Source organism: Sitophilus oryzae, unplaced genomic scaffold, assembly GCF_002938485.1.
Source record: "Sitophilus oryzae breed Bouriz unplaced genomic scaffold, Soryzae_2.0 scaffold_813_pilon_pilon, whole genome shotgun sequence".
NCBI lineage: Eukaryota > Metazoa > Arthropoda > Insecta > Coleoptera > Curculionidae > Sitophilus > Sitophilus oryzae.
In genome coordinates this window covers 4,627,587-4,645,017 of record NW_022147432.1, presented here as the reverse complement: position 1 = coordinate 4,645,017, position 17,431 = coordinate 4,627,587, and the positions used below count along the sequence as shown (strand labels likewise).

Genomic DNA, 17,431 nt, shown 5'->3' with positions numbered 1-17,431 from the left:
AGACAGATTTGTACGTCACATAAAAAATCTCCAGCGTTCAGGTTTCCCACTGTATAAACATGATCTTAGGGAGTTGAAACTTCCCCAAAATTTAAACACACAAAACCAAAAAGACAGGCAGGTCATGACTTGATAGAACCCTACGATACTCACCCTAAACGTTACAGAATATTTAGTTTTCTTTCTTCTATTATATATAAACATGTTCTTAGAAACAAATAAATGCAGTCAATAAATAATACCTTAAACATTACTTGTACTTTTTAAAGTTTGAATTAAGTAAATCTATAAAAAAATACTATGTAGTAGATTCCTAAAAGTTAGATAATACTATGTATATACTAGCGAAGGTTGTTTACAACATCTAGGTATTTACAGGCAGAAAAAAGAAATAATGTGTTTCTTCTGCATTTTTTATACACCTTCTTCTTCTTCTTCTTCTTCTTTTACTTCTTGTTTCTTTTACTTAAATTAAAAAGTTGCACTTGACAGACAAATTGACCGACTGGATGGATGTCTCGCTGAAATTGCCACTGCCTCTTCTATCTTGAGTAGTCTTCGTATCTACACTTGCAAAAAAAGAGAACAAATTTTGTTAATCTGAAACAATGTAAGAGCGAAAATATATGATTTAACAATGTTCAAGAATTTTTTAAAGATAATTTAAATAATAAATAAAATAATATATAAGGTTAAATAAAGTTATTTTTTTTAATAATTTTTTAAGTACTAATAATCTTTTAATCATCCATACTGACGGGATGTGTGTCGCAGTTGTACGCCATCATACATATTCAAATTGTTTATTCTGGAGTATTCGTTAACTGCCCTTTTGCCTAGAGTAACAGAAAAACAAAATTGTTTTAACTTAGAATAACATACAGTAAAAATCATAATTTTAATATGAAGTGACAATCGATCATAATTTCTCTAAAAACTAGTTATCAAAAATTAATATTCAAACTGAATAATGTATAAGGGATACTAAATAAACGTTTAGTCACGTGTTTAAGCTTGACCGACCCATCGTTGCCCACTTTTACATATTTTCTTTTAATCAACATATTTTGGGAAACAAAAATAAATAAATTATACCTATACAGACCGGACCACCGTAGTAGTAACATAGGCAGAACCGCGGACAAATTAGCGTATACCCGTCCGCCGGATAAAAAGCAGGCGAAAAAATGCGATAAAATAAAAATAGGTAGATATGTGATAAGAATGTTTCATAATTTGTATTTATTCGTGTTTTAATAGCCAAAACGAATACATAGATTCTCGCGACAGTTCTCGTGTAAAATTTATTTTTTAAGTAAAATAATGGATGTTTACGAAGTTCCTGAGAAAATTCAAATTGTAAAATGGTATTTCCAAAATAGGTCTTATCGGGATATACAAACAATTTTTCCACAAACTTTTGTAAACAGAGCAATTCTCTCTTTACCTACTGTATCAAGAGTCATTAATAATTTTGAAACACATGGGTGCGTGTTTCCACAAAAACACAAGAAGCCTGATGTGTTGATTAATGAAGAACTGGTGTTAAAGCAAGTGTTTAACCGTTTAATTAGTGGATATGGAACTATTTTGTGGCCCGCTAGATCACCAGATCTTTCTCCCAATGATTTCTTTTTGTGGGGTTATGTAAAACCCAAAGTGTATGGTCATAATAGAGCTAATAATCTGGATGAGCTTCTAGTAAAAATACGAGAGGCTTTCCAAACTATTAGCCCTAATATGTTAGCCAATTTCAGACGGGGATTTTACGACCGCCTAGGCTTCTGTCTAGCACAAGAAGGTGGTCTTTTTCAACACTTGTTTTATAACTTTTTTTTATTTAGAGTAATATTTTATTTTTTTTGGGGTTTAGAGAATTTATTTATTTTTAATTTTTGTTTGTAAACACACTCAAATAATAAAGATTTAAGAATTTTTATTTTAAATGTTATCTTAAGTGAAGGTAAACACTTAAAATGAAAATAATAAATACTCGGCACTCCTCGTGTCCTATTCCTAGTCTGTCACGACCGACCCGTCCAAGCACAACTGCAACTGCGTACTGCCTGACTAGCCGACTAGCCGGCAGTGAATCTCGAGTACGAACGCAAATTGGGTAAACGTAAATTCGTCCGGCAACTTGCTATGTTACTAGTAGCCTGGTCTTCTCTGTATATATAAACAGTTATTATTTATATCAACAAAACTTACCTACTTAACAGCACTTAAGCGATATAAAGGGCAATTACTATCGGTTTCTCGTTGAAAATATTCTATATAAGGTTGCTATGATTTTTTTTGCTAAGCCTATTAAGCTATCTTGTACACTTCGCAATAAAAGAGGTTCTAAAAAGAACAATGTTCGACTGCAAGGTTTCCTAGTAAAAAAATTTAAGCTTAACAGCGTTTACGGACCGTCCGTCGTGTTTTTTCAAGATAGCCGTCGGACGGAGCATACTCGCCCATGTGAAATTGTTCATATAAACTCATGGTATTTGCTCGAAGTCGCGGACGGTCCGCTCCATCTGAAAACGCTGTAAAATATCACAATTCATTTAAACCAAAAACTCGTAATACAAAATTAAAGTGTCAAAACGAATGACAATGTCAGGAAATAAATAAATAAATGTTGCTACTTGATGCACCTGAACACCAGCGGAAAATTTAAATTCCAGTTAGCCAGAGAGGCGCCGAATATGGCCATGTTTGGCAACAATAAATTTAAAAATCGCGCCCGCGATTACGTAACTAAAAGTTTAATTGGTATCAAATATATAAAGTATCCTGTTAATTTTTTTTCAAGTTCAGCCGACAGAAATTATCATCGATCCCCTTTAATCCATGCTAAGACGCCATTTTTAAAGCTATACTGTTTGTTTCAACACATTTATGTTAAATAAACGTAACCTACCGAGTGCGTCTCAAAAGTGGCTCACCCCACTCACTTTTATTTTCTTAGATAAAAAAAAACAGATTTGGTTTGTTAGTAGATGAATAAATTAGAATTGATTGACGTATTCAATTGTTTTTAGTCACATCCTGTTTCACCGATAATAACTACAACTACCTATTGATTTTGGCACCCCCGGTATATTTTTACTTTATTCGATAGAAAATGACACTCTGAATAGAATGACATATCATATGTCAACTGTTGACATTTTAGCTTATTTTAAATTTCAATTTATAGTGCCATGTATGTGTTAAAAACACTAATTTTTAATCAAGGAGCCTTGGAAAAATTAGATTTGAGCGTCTAATGATTTTCGTGTCTTGTCCGGACCCGTTATAAGATGCCCAAATCGTATTTTAAATCATATCTCAATTTTTTCAAACGGAACAAGGGTGGCTCATTAGCATATTTGGAAAAAGCATTTTTTTACGAATAATTTGGTACCACACACATGGTATTTCGAGTCAAATTGTCATTATGAACCGTATATTACAATTTCAAATAAACTATATGCGAAAATGTCAAAAATTAACATATTATTTGTCATTATCTATTCAGAGTATCATTTTCTATCGAACAAAGTAGGAATATGCCGAGGGTGCCATTTAAAAATCAAAAGTTGGAGTTATTTCCGGTGAAACAGGAAGTGACCAAAAACAATTGAATAAATCAATCAATCCTAATTTATGTTATATACTAACATACCAAATCTCGTTTTACCTGAAAAATTAAAAAAGATATAGGGGTGAGCCACTTTTAAGACGCACCCGGTATAGTTTACAGATCTACTGCTTTATATTTTCATGTATAATAATTTTTATTACTTGTTTTAAATTTACAAAATCGAGTAAGTTTTCTAAATTAAAAAAATATTAAAATATACAGGGTGAGTCTTAAATAAGTGCAAATATTTTCAGGGTATCTTGATAAAAGAAGCATATTTTCTCTGTACCGTTTTTCAAATAAATTCAAAATAACCGAGTTATTTTACTTTGAAAATTTCTAAAAAAAATATCTTTTGCTAAAATTTTGAGAACCACTGGGTCTTTTCTGGATTTTCTTTCTTGTAAATTTAATCTACTACCTATGTTGCCATTTTATTTATAAATAATGTTTTTTAATTAAAAACTAAAAAAATTTCCAAAGAATTAAAAAAAATCCAAATCTCCAAAAAATATTTTTCGCGAAAAAAACATGTATATTATAGTGCTTCTGGGGTCGAAATACAGGGTGGTCCGAACTGTATTCCGGAAACTTTGGCAGCATATTCTACAGATAAAAGTAAGTAAAAAAGTTCGTATAAATGTATGGCCTAAAATGCTTAGTTTCAGAGATACAGGGTGTAGAAGTTTCATTTTTATTTCGATTTTTTCCAAATAATTTTTGAAGTAACGTCAATATTTGGATGTAAATTGGTGTCTGGGAGTTTTGTGACACGGAAAATTTGATTTTGATGCCAAAATTACGCCTATTTGTAGGGGGCGCCACCTACATGTGTTTTAACAGTTTTGAAGAGTAATAACTTTTCGTCCGTACCTGAATAAAACCACTGACTAAAAAAATATACATTTCCATGACTTTTTATGTAAAAAATGTCTCTTGGTAAAAATCGCTACGAGCAACCGTTCTCAAGATATTTAGAATAGAAATAGTCAGTACATGCCATTATTGACAAAAAATAAGCACACGTTGAGTATAATTATTTGACTGAAATAATTTTTTTTTAATTAATCATAGTTTTTCTACGAAAAAATGATGATTAAACAGTTTCTGTTGAACTTCTGACACAAAAAGATGTGCAAAAACTATTTAGTCAACATGTTTATGTCAATGATGACCGGTATTAATAATTTCGATTCCAAATATCTCGAGAACCATTACTCGCAGCGATTTATACCAAGAGACCTTTTATATGTAAAAAAATTCGTAAATGTATATTTTTTTACTCAGTAGTTTTATACAGGTACCGACGAAAAGTTATTACCCTTCAAAACAGTTAAAACACATGTAGGTGGCGCCACCGACAAATGGGAGTCTTATTGATATCAAAATCAAATTTCCCATGTCAAAAAACACTTATCCACCAATTTTCATCCAAATATTGACGTTGCTTCATAAATTATTTGGAAAAAATCGAAATAAAAATGAAACTTCTACACATTGTATCTCCGAAACTAAGCATTTTAGGACATACATTTATACCAACTTTTTTACTTATTTTTATCTGCAGAATATGCTGGCGAAATTTCCGGAATACAGTTCGGACCACCCTATATACTTCCCATAAAAATAGTTGCGCTTATTTAAGTCTAACCCTGTATAATACAGAAATATGTATATGAAAGTAACCAAATATGGAATAGTATACCTATAATATGGAATACCACCATTTCTCGGATACGAATACGCCTAATCGCAAATGACGAAAATGATTTTTAAACTTTCCATCATTATACTCACGTGCAGGGTGCAGGTTTTGCCTTGTCATTCAAACGGGCTTTGTGGCTTGTGGCTACGGTGAGTGTTTTCTTTCAGCTCTATGAGAAGATTTTAAGGTGCCCAGAAAGTAAGAAATTCTTGATACGTGATTGCAAATAATATTGTATATTATGACAATGCATTGATTACATGTGTTTTAATTGTTTTAGGGGTCTTTTCTTTCCTGAATGTATTTAATAAACAAATCTGATATACGTTTTGAATAGTTTCAAGCAAGTTATTTAGGTACCTTTATTTTCAATTTGTTTTTAAGATAATTTTATACTTTAAATTACTTAACATAAAATATGTAACAGAAAACAGCTATTGGTTATACCGGGTGTTGCATCGTCGAGCGGGACATAGGAAATTCCATGTAAATTTTAATGGGGTCAATTATTGACTTCCCTAATTATTTTAGAGAATAATTCTGTTTAGGCTTATTGAAGAACACTAAAACCCACACTCAAAAGAATAACTTTAGATATTTTTGATTAGCCCGTTTACGAGTTATCGCCGATTTCTTTTTAAATATTTCTCCTTTCTTATGGCCCTGTATTTACTTATGAGCACCAGTCAAGGTAAAAGATAACTGTAAAATGAAGTTGTCATTTAATAGTACCTAAATTAATAAGTTATTGAATATTGTAATAATACTATAATTAACCTTGTATTTGAAAACTTTATTTTACTTTAATTTATATTAATTTGTACTTATAAATACATCTTTAAGATTTTCGATGTAGGAATGAGTTTTCAATAATAATAAAGCACTAAATAGGTAAATTTCTGAAATGACAACTTCATTTGACAGTTATCTTTTACCTTGACTGGTGCTCATATGTAAATACAGGGCCATAAGAAAAGAGAAATATTTAAAAAGAAATTGGCAATCGTAAACGAGCTAATCAAAAATATCTAAAGTTATTCTTTTGAATGTGGGTCTTAGTGCTCTTCAATAAACCTAAATAGAATTCTTCTCTAAAATAATTAGGGAAGCCAATAATTGACCCCATTAAAATTTACGTGGGATTTCCTATGTCCCGTCCGACGATGCAACACCCGGTATGTGCAACTGTATGACTGATAATAACTAAAGCCCCCTACTCACACTTAGCTACTTCACTTCCTTCCTTCGTCGCGTCCCTTCGTCCAAAAATCTTATATTTACTATGGAAAATGTCGATTTTATGCGACTGTGTGTTCCTTCGTTCCTTCGTCTCGAAACGCTCCTTCCCCGTACTGTCGGTTTTTGGACGAAGTAGCAAAGGAATTATCACGAACACAAATAAATATTAAAATATATAGATAGATGTTAGATTTCATTCGTAGTTGATTTCTTGATTTGGCAGTACGTCTGTACAGGGTGTCCCATTTTCCTATGTTTTGCAGAGTTTCTCGTTTATGAGTATACATACAAAGATGGGGTTTTCACATTACGCTGTTACTTTTTTATGAAACTAAAGATGCTACATACAGATATGTCCTAGCTCTCTTACTTCCTAAAATACAGGGCGAATCTGAAATTATTGCATTTTTCGATCCCCTTTATATCAGAACTTATCGAAAAGGTGAAAACGGTCTTCCGTACAGTTTTTCACGTAGAATGCAGTTACGTAACTATTTCTTCGTTGGAATCTGTCTTTTTTAAATTGACTAAAACTTATATGATTTTTTAAATGCGATATTTTGTATATTATTTTATTTTCCTTGTTACGGGCTTTCTAAAATACTTATCTTCATAAACGGGGTAAAAATGCATTATTTAACTATATTACATAGTCGGCCGGTTTAAATTAGGTAATCAAAACAATCAACTAATTTATTCGACGTAAAATGTTGGTTATTGGCATGTTATTTAAAAGTAGCACAAGTTCAGTTTCCGTGTAGTTTATCAAAATATCACGATGCAAAGCAAAATTATCTGGTAAAATTAAGTTAAATAAAATAAGAGCCGTTTAACAGTTTAGCAGTACCTAAATAAATAAATATAGAGTATATTATAATTTTAGAAAGCTCATAACAAGGCAAATAAAATAAAAAATAATATATAGAGTGTCCTGTTTAAAAAAAAGAACATAAGTTTGAGTCATTTTTCGAAATAGACAGCTCCCAACGAAGAACTACTTTCGTCACTGCATTCTACCTGGAAAACGAGACAGGGGCGGTGGGTAAGTACTCAATAGGTAAAACAAAACAAAATCAGGGTATCCGGTATATACCTGTACATTTAGATGAACAGTCTAATTTTATAAAAGGTATTTTCAACGACCGCATAGTAAATACCCGGTATAATACCAGCAATATCAAGAATACGAGTATATCTACAATATTCCTTATATATATATATTGGTATATTTCTATTCCCGGTATTATACCGGGTATTTACTATGCGGTCGTCGGAAACTCCTTTTATTAAAATTAGGATGTTCATCTAAATCTACAGGTAAGCATATACATATATACCCAGATTTTATTTATCTCTTTTAACTAAGAAGGTTAGGATAAATCTGTGTGTAGCATATTTAGTTTCATAATAAGTAGAACAGGGATGTGAAAACGGCATCTTTATATCTCTACTCATAAACCAGAAACCCCATAAAACACACAAAAATGGGACATCCTGTACATCTAGCAATCGCCAGTCGATATAAAAATAATTTACACACAGTAGTCTAAAAAATGGAAGAAAAAAACAATATTGTCTTCATATTTGTGAAAAAATACATGTCCATATTTATGTAATCGTAGCGACAAAAATAAAAAAATAGAAATAGTGTGCATGATGCCTTTACAAAAATATCTGAAGAAATGGGGATTGACATCAACGTTTAATTAGTATGTCATATTTCATAGTTTCGATATAAATTACATAATAAACTTTACTCTATTGTTGACTCGCCTTTTACATTCATACTGATATACCTTGTTGATTTATTAAAATATATATTATTAAAATTCAATTTTTATGACACGAAAAAGAATTGCAGTTTTATAAAAAAAAATTATGCGCCTTTCGGATTTTTTAAAAATTTTAGAGGTTACTAGATATTCGTAATAAACATGTAGCTGCCATATTAAAAATATTTTGTGGTGTGTTGTTGCATAATCGACTAATTTCCAAGCATCGAATGGACGAAGGAAGGAAGCGAAGGGACGAAGGAACGAAATGAAGTGACGAAGTAACACGAGGAAGTAAGGCGAGGAAGTAACGCGAGGAAGGGACGAAGGAGCGAAGTGTGAGTATGGGGCTTAAAGCCTCATACTCACACTTCGCTCCTTCCTCTCCTTACTTCCTCGCGTTCCTTCGTCCCTTCGCTTCCTTCCTTCGCCCATTCGATGCTTGGAAATTAGTCAATTATGCAACAACACACCACAAAATATTTTTAATATAGCAGCTACATGTTTAATACGAAATATCTAGTAACCTCTAAAATTTTTAAAAAATCCGAAAGGCGCATAATTTTTATTTTATAAAGCTGCAATTCTTTGTCGTGTCAAAAATAAAAATTGAATTTTAATAATATATATTTTTTTAATAAATCCGAATATTTCAGTATCATGTACAAGGTATATCAGTATGAATGTACAAGGCGAGTCAACAATAGAGTAAAGTTTATTATGTAATTTATATCGAAACCATGAAATATGACATACTAATTAAACGTTAATGATGTCAATTCCCATTTCTTCAGATATTTTTGTAAAGGCATCATGCACACTATTTCTATTTTTTTATTTTTGTCGCTACGATTACATAAATATGGACATGCATTTTTTCACAAATATGAAGACAATATAGTTTTTTTCTTTCATTTTTTAGACTATTGTGTGTGAATTATTTTTATATCGACTGGCGATTGCTAGATGTACAGGATGTCCCATTTTTGTGTGTTTTATGGGGTTTCTGGTTTATGAGTAGAGATATAAAGATGCTGTTTTCACATCATTGTTCTACTTATTATGAAACTAAATATGCTACACACATATTTATCCTAGCCTTCTTAGTTCAAAGTTATTTCTTATTTCTTTCTTTTACTTTTATTTTTTAATTGTAGAAATTTTTGCATTTTTCGATAACCTTTGTATCTCGATTATCTTATAACTTATTGAAAAGGTGAAAAGGGTCACTGATGGGCGGTGGGTAAGTAACCAATTTGTAGATAAATAAAATCTCATATACCTGTAGGTTTAGATGAATATCCTAATTTTAATAAAAGGAGTTTCCGACGACCGCATAGTAAATACCCGGTATAATACCGGGAATAGAAATATACCAATATATAATATCTACAATATATATAAGAAATATTGTAGATATACTCGTATTTCTGATATTACTGGTATTATACCGGGTATTTACTATGCGGTCGTTGGAAATACCTTTTATAAAATTAGACTGTTCATCTAAATGTACAGGTATATACCGGATACCCTGATTTTGTTTTGTTCTACCTATTGAGTACTTACCCACCGCCCGTGTCTCGTTTTTCAGGTAGAATGGCAGTGACGAAAGTGGTTCTTCGTTGGGAGCTGTCTATTTCGAAAAATGACTCAAACTTATGTTCTTTTTTTAAACAGGACACTCTATATATTATTTTTTATTTTATTTGCCTTGTTATGAGCTTTCGAAAATTATAATATACTCTATATTTATTTATTTAGGTATTGCTAAACTGCTAAACGGCTATAATAAAATAAGAGCCGTTTATTTAACTTAATTTTACCAGATAATTTTGCTTTGCATCGTGATATTTTGATAAACTACACGGAAACTGAACTTGTGCTACTTTTAAATAACATGCCAATAACCAACATTTTACGTTGAATAAATTAGTTGATTGTTTTGATTACTTAATTTAAACCGGCCGACTATGTAATAAAGTTAAATAATGCATTTTTACCCCGTTTATGAAAATAAGTATTTTAGAAAGCTCGTAAAAAGGAAAATGAAATAATATACAAAATATCGTATTTAAAAAAACATATATCTAAGTTTTAGTCAATTTAAAAAAGACAGATTCCAACGAAGAAATAGTTACGTCACTGCATTCTACGTGAAAAACTGTACGGGAGACCGTTTTCACCTTTTCGATAAGTTATGACACAAAGGGGATCGAAAAATGCAATAATTTCCGATTCGCCCTCTATTTTAGGAAGTAAGAGAGCTAGGACATATCTGTATGTAGCATCTTTAGTTTCATAAAAAAGTAACAGGGTAATGTGAAAACGAGAAACCCTGCAAATATAAACGAGAAACCCTGCAAAACACACGAAAATGGGACACCTTGTACAGACGTACTGCCAAACCAAGAAATCAACTACGAATGAAATCCAAGATCGATTTATATATTTTAATATTTTTTTGTGTTCGTGATAATTCCTTTGCTACTTCCTCCAAAAACCGACAGTACGTGGATGGAGCGTTTCGAAGAAGTAAACAGACGAAGTAGCGTTTTGACGAAGGAGGAAGGAACACAGTCGCATAAAATCGACATTTTCCCATAGTAAATATAAGATTTTTGGACGAAGGGACGCGAGGAAGGAACGAAGTGAAGTAGCGAAGTGTGAGTATGGGGCTTAAGAATAAAAATGTTTGATTTACAATACCTTTTTTATTATATAACACAAATACTAAATGTTATTCCATATTTGGTTGCTTTCCTCTACTGTTAACAAAAATACAAAACATTAACAAAAATAAACAAACATTGTTATATACAAATTATAAGTATACTTATATCTACTTAATACCTAAATCTTAAGCTTATTACTATGGAAGGTGTCTCTTAACTCTTAAATAATTATATTTATTTTAATGGTTGATCAGTGATATATAGAGTGCGAATCCAAAAATCTTCTTATTCCATATACGCTGTCGACAGGGGAGATCAATAAATAATAAAAAATTTTGTCGTACTGTTGTTCCAAATTTTTAGATTTTTCGACATTAGTTTGGCATGTGTCCTAGATTTTGTTGTTTTTGTTGAACTTATAGACTAATATATAAATAATTCTTCTTTATTCCTCTGAACTGTTCGTAATCGAGGGCGGATACAGACATTTATTTTAGGGGGAGCCCAAATAAAAAGTAATGTAGAATATGCTTTATATGGCGCTATTTTAAACCTAAAGGCCTAATATTTAACCCAATTTAAAGATTTAAGGGGGGGCTAGGCCCCATTGCCTCCTTCTATATATACCACTGCGTTCGTAATAACTATTTTATGTGTACATAATTTAATAATTTATCTGTACCTAGTTAGTTTAGTAACTTTTACTCTATTTATTTAGACTTTTAATCATGACTCATACAGAGAAATAAAATAAACCAAGAATATAATATAACAAACAGGATATTCTTATTTGTGACCAGCCAAATAAAATAATAAATATATAGGTACATTTGCCCATGTGCAGAACGCAGAAGTGTAAAAAAGATCTAAAAACATTATTTGTAATATGAATTATGTTACTTATATCTTATATCGTTAATTGAAGAAATAAGGTAATTTAATAATGAATAAGGTAGTAATAATTTCCCAATTCTTTCATTCAAACGTTATACCGGATGCGTCCCAAAAGTGGCTCACCTCTATAACTTTTTTATTTTTTCCGATAAAAAAACAAGATTTGGTATGTTAGTATATGACATAAATTAGGATTGATTGACGTATTCAGTCGTTTTCGATTACTTCCTGTTTTACCGGAAATGACTACATCTTTTGATTTTTAAATGGTACCCTCGGTATTTTTTTTACTTTATTGGGTAGAAAATGACACTCTGAATAGAATGACATATCACATGTCAAGTTTTGACATTGCTCGTGACCCTTGTGACTGGGTAGGCGACAAAATTTTAGTTGCGTCTATTTGCCCCCCCCCCTAATTTACATAATACCCTAACCCAGTTTATAAATATACGTTACCTCTGGGTTAAAAACATAGCTCAAGAATATTTAGGACAAAACTAAAGCAAAAATAACAGCATTCAACGTAATGACATAATGACTGACATAATGTACAAGTATGTATATGTTTTTTATCATTACAATGGAGTCACTATGAATAGAATTTTATTTTATTTTTTTTTATTTACGCAAAGTTAAAAATTGGTAGTATTGAGAAAAAGAATAATTATGTTTTATATATTAAATTGATCAGTCAGTCATTGTCAGTCTTTTAATAAAGAAAAGTTATTTATTATTATATCAATAAAATCATCAGATTGTTGAAGAGCTGTGAAAAGATCTTTTTAGATTGAAAGTAAGGCAAGTGACGATAAACGTTTATTTTTCACGGAATCTCTACTATAAATTTTAATGCATTTCAAACATGAAAAATGTCTCTCAACCCAAGTACTTGTCAATGGTGTAATATAACAAACAAAAGAAACAATTTGAAAGCCTCTGGAAATATATTTCCAGGATTATTCTCCTTAAATTATTTTATAATTGAAATGATCATATATATTATGTTGGTCAATAATATTTTTTGTTTGTTAAATCACTGTTAAATGCGTTGGAAATGTATCAATATAACAAGTTTGTTAAATCAGATGTTAAATGCGTTGGAAATTTTTTTATAGGATTCTTTAAATTTCGGTTCCGCAAGAGATAAATAAAAATAATTGAGACATACAATTTTATCTAATATTTCATAAAATAAAATTCGCAAAGATATTTGACTTAGCCGCATTTATTGACATATCGAATTGAAATAGCACACTGAGACTTTTCTGTAATATCTGCTGTATCGTCTTCTTGCACTGAATAAAATAATGCGCTTTTTTATTTCGGATTCTTTTATTTTGGTGGCGTATTCTGAAATACAACCGGTTATATCATTTTGAATAATCTCGGACAAGCCCGAAAAATGTTTCCAATTTGCTTTAAACGTTTTTTGAATTTTCATTTAAAAGTTTTAAATGCTACGTATAATGAATCATATGAAATATCCCCTTAACGAAATATGATATATCTCCTTATGAAATATCCGGAATATCCCCTTAACATCGAAGCCTACCGAGCCTCCACGAGTTCATGCGAAGGCGACCGAAGATTTCGCCTAAGCCCCGCTCAAGCAACACTGTTCCAGAGTATATACGTCGTTAAGCCCCGCCTTAATACGATACAACTCCGACTTACGTCGCGTCACTACCGCACGATGTGTTAGACAGAGACAGAATGCCGTATACGTCGTGCATCGACTCTGATAGTAGGCGATGCAGAAATCGCCGAACAAAGGCACTCCAACGGTCAAAATTATTTTGTTTTCTAACGTAGCGGCACAGTCAGCGTACGCCAGCGATAGTGAATATTTTAATATACAAGACCACAAATATTAAAATAATATTGATCATTAAAACACACTTCCGTGTATTAACAGTATTTTTATGTATTGGCAACATTAATAGTAAATAATGTAATGTAATAAACCGCTTAAATTCTGCCAAAATTTTAGGGTAGGCGCCGCCTATACCTTGCCTACCTTGACGAGTCGCCACTGTTTATTTGAAATTGTGACATGCTGTTCATAGCGACATTTTGATTCGAAATACCTAGTGTATGGTACCAAATTATTCCTAAAAAAATGTTTTTTCCAAATATGCTAATGAGCCACCCTTGGTCCATTTGAAAAAATCGAGATATAATTAAAAATACGATTTGGGCATCTTTTATTCGGCCAGGACAAGACACTAAAACATTAGACGATCAAATTTATTTTTCCAAGGCTTCTTGATTAAAAATTAGTGTTTTTAACACAGCCATGGCATTCTAGATTGAAATAAAATTTAAAATACTTTTGTTTGTTAATTTTGTTTTAGACGAAAATGTCAAAAGTTGACATATGATGTCATTCTATTCAGAGTGTCATATTCTATCGAATAAAGTACAAATATACCGAGGGTACCATTTAAAAATAAAAAGTTGTAGTCGTTTCCGGTGTAACAGGAATTGACCAAAAACAATTGTATATGTCAATCAATGTCATATACTAACATACCAAACCTCGTTTTTTATCTGAAAAAATAAAAAAGTTATAGGGGGTGAGTCACTTTTGAGATGCATCCGGTATACTATACCTAATAGTATAATTAATATTAAGCGATATTTTTAAGATTTTCTAAATATGACAGCGAAAAAAACTTATAATCTCTATCACTTTTTGATCTCCCCCTAAGACAGTATCATAAATATTTTTTTCTTAAGAGACACCCTGTAGATACACTTTATCCAACATATGCATTCCACTGTATATATTTACTTCAATTACTTTAACATATACTGTAAAAACATGTCGTTAAAAGTCAGCTATTTTAATTATTTAACATCACTTAAACTTATTATACTTAAAAGGCTACTTTACATAATTATTTAAGCACCTTAATAAACGTAATCTTAATCTTAATGCGCCTATTTAATGAGTCAGGCGATATCCGCTATACTAGCCGTCATTAAAACCTGATTTAGTGCTTATACATACCCTCGTCTATCCTTCGGGAAGCTTCCTCCAAGTCCCCCTTCGCGTCCCTCAGGATAGTGTACATCAGAGGCATCATCTCCCAGGGGTAGTTGAACTTGTCCAGTAATTTTTGACAGTCCTCCAACAGGTCGGCGTTTTGGTGAGCTGAAATCAAAATTCACGTTTTAAACTTTTATCGAATTAATGAACTACAAAATGCTAACCAAGCAAACATAAAACCATATATAACAGTGGCGTCTCGTGACTAGTGTTACTGGGTAGGCGACAAAATTTTAGTTGAGTCTATTTAGCGCAAAGATATTTGACTTAGACTTTTATTATTATTAACATATCGAATTGAAATAGCACACTGAGACTTTTCTGTAATATCTGTTGTATCGTCTTCTTGCACCGAATAAAATAACGCGCTTTTTTTTATTTCGGATTCCTTTATTTCTGTGGCGTGTTCTGAAATTTACACCGGTGTATGATCATTTTTAATAATATCGGACAAGCCCGAAAAAATGATTTCTAAATTGGTGGTGAGGCGTGGTGGAAGGTGGCAGTATAAAGTTTTAAATGCCTAAGATAATGAGATCATGGATGAAATATCCCCTTAACGAAATGTGATAATATCTCCTTATGAAATATCCGGAATATCCTCTTAACTTCTAAGCCTACCGAGCCTCCATGACTTCATGCGAAGGCGACCGTATATTTCGCCTAAGCCCCGCTCAACTTAGCAATATCTATCTCGACTTCACCTGCTCGCGCTAAACTCTGAACAGCTTTAATACAGAAGATGCCGTACTCGTGCATCGACTCTGAATAGTAGGCGATGCAGAGAATCGCCGAAAAAGGCTTTTCTACGGTCAAATAATTTTATTTCAAACGCAGAGGCACAGTCAGTGTACGCCAGCGATAGTAAATGAATATTTAATATGACAAGAAACCACAAATATTAAATAATATTGATATTAAACACGTTCCGTGTATGACAGCTATTTTTATGGAGTTGACCACATTAATGTAAATAATGAATGTAATTAAACGCGAAATTCTGACAAAATTAAGGGTAGGCGTCGCCCAAGGACTGTATACACATCGGGACAGATCAACTCTGTGTATTAGGATTAACGTGTAAGACAGTGAAGTAGGCAGCTTAATGGCAAATCAAATGTAATTTAAAAAGAGAAAAGTTGGGGGTATGGGTGGGAACATTTCTTCTAAGCGGTAATACCGGATTTTGAATCAAAATTTCAAACCGATAAAAGTAGACATTTCAAAGAATGTGGCATCTTAGGTTGGATCTGGCATTTTCCAACAATTAGGTTACCCATTTTACTACAACTGTAATGTATTTAGGCTTAAATGATATTATCTTATTTCAGTAGTATACTTGAACATTTTTAACATAGTTTTTTATTCTAATTCTTTAAGACTCGATATATACTGGTCGCAAGAGAAATCTTGGGTCGGTATTTTAGTCATCATTTACCTATATGTCTAGAAGTAAATCGCTATGGCAATTTTGTAAGTCGGGGAGAGAAAATCATTACCTAGTCCAGCTTAAGTCCGGAGCTTCAACTCATACGCTGGAAATATTCCTTTTCTTCCTTCGTTGGTCATTATTTTCCTGTCCATTGTATACATCACGAGCTCTATAGACTCTGTCACGACAGATCGGCACCCCAAAGCGTGTGACATTTCGGTTGATATCATTAACTAGAATAGAACCAAAAAAGAATATGCTGTATTACGTAGTAAAGGTGCAAATGTATGTGTCGACATTCTAAGTAGTAATAAATAATATGGAGTGACCAGTTAAGTGCTTTAAATGATTGATCTTTGTTTGTTTAAATTACCGTGGTCATGACTTAACACAATGTATGAATCGTTTAATTTCTAGTGCACTCCAGTAAATATTTTATCGTAATCAGTACGATTACATTGTTCAAAAACAAACAGAATTTGCTTTAGTACGTTTTGTAATTAATTGATTATCTGTCTTATTATGCAACTAAGGATGTACGTGTCTACGTAATAGTGCTTCAGGCATCTGTAACTCCTATATATCGTATTTTTTCTACTAAACGTTGACACACGGAGAATCAGAACCAAACGGGTGTACCTTCATTAAATAAACTTCACTAAAAAAAAATGTCTTTATTTTTTTATTTACACAGAAAATACATATGAAATGGCCCATAACCTTCTTAGGCATTGCAAATGTGGAAATATCCACAATCTATTCACCGATCCGATTTAAAGTGGGATGGTAATAAGTCTCCATTTTCCTATCTTTTACTCTTCTCCTTCTACCCCGTGTTTCTCTTCTCGCTCCAAAGTATGAATCGTGATGTAGGAACAAACGTTGAGATTCTTGCATAACACGTACATCTCTGCAAATAAGCCTTACGCCAATATTATATGTTCCTACTTTCTCGCGTTTATATGAAGTTTTATAATGACTACTTTTGTTTATTATGTTGTTTGCAATTTAAACGTTAAAAACTTTTCTTCTTTCCTTATAAA

At 31.9% G+C, this 17,431-nt stretch overlaps 1 protein-coding gene across 2 annotated transcripts in view; it reads right to left on the bottom strand.

Moving 5' to 3' along the window:
- Window positions 1-17,431, bottom strand: part of LOC115889412 — a 268,124-nt gene that overhangs the window by 129,657 nt on the left and 121,036 nt on the right. For both annotated transcript variants that reach the window (XM_030909400.1, XM_030909399.1), the window contains exon 2: window positions 14,918-15,061. In XM_030909400.1, coding sequence (XP_030765260.1) covers window positions 14,918-15,061 — 144 coding nt within the window. The remainder of the gene's footprint in view (window positions 1-14,917; window positions 15,062-17,431) is intronic.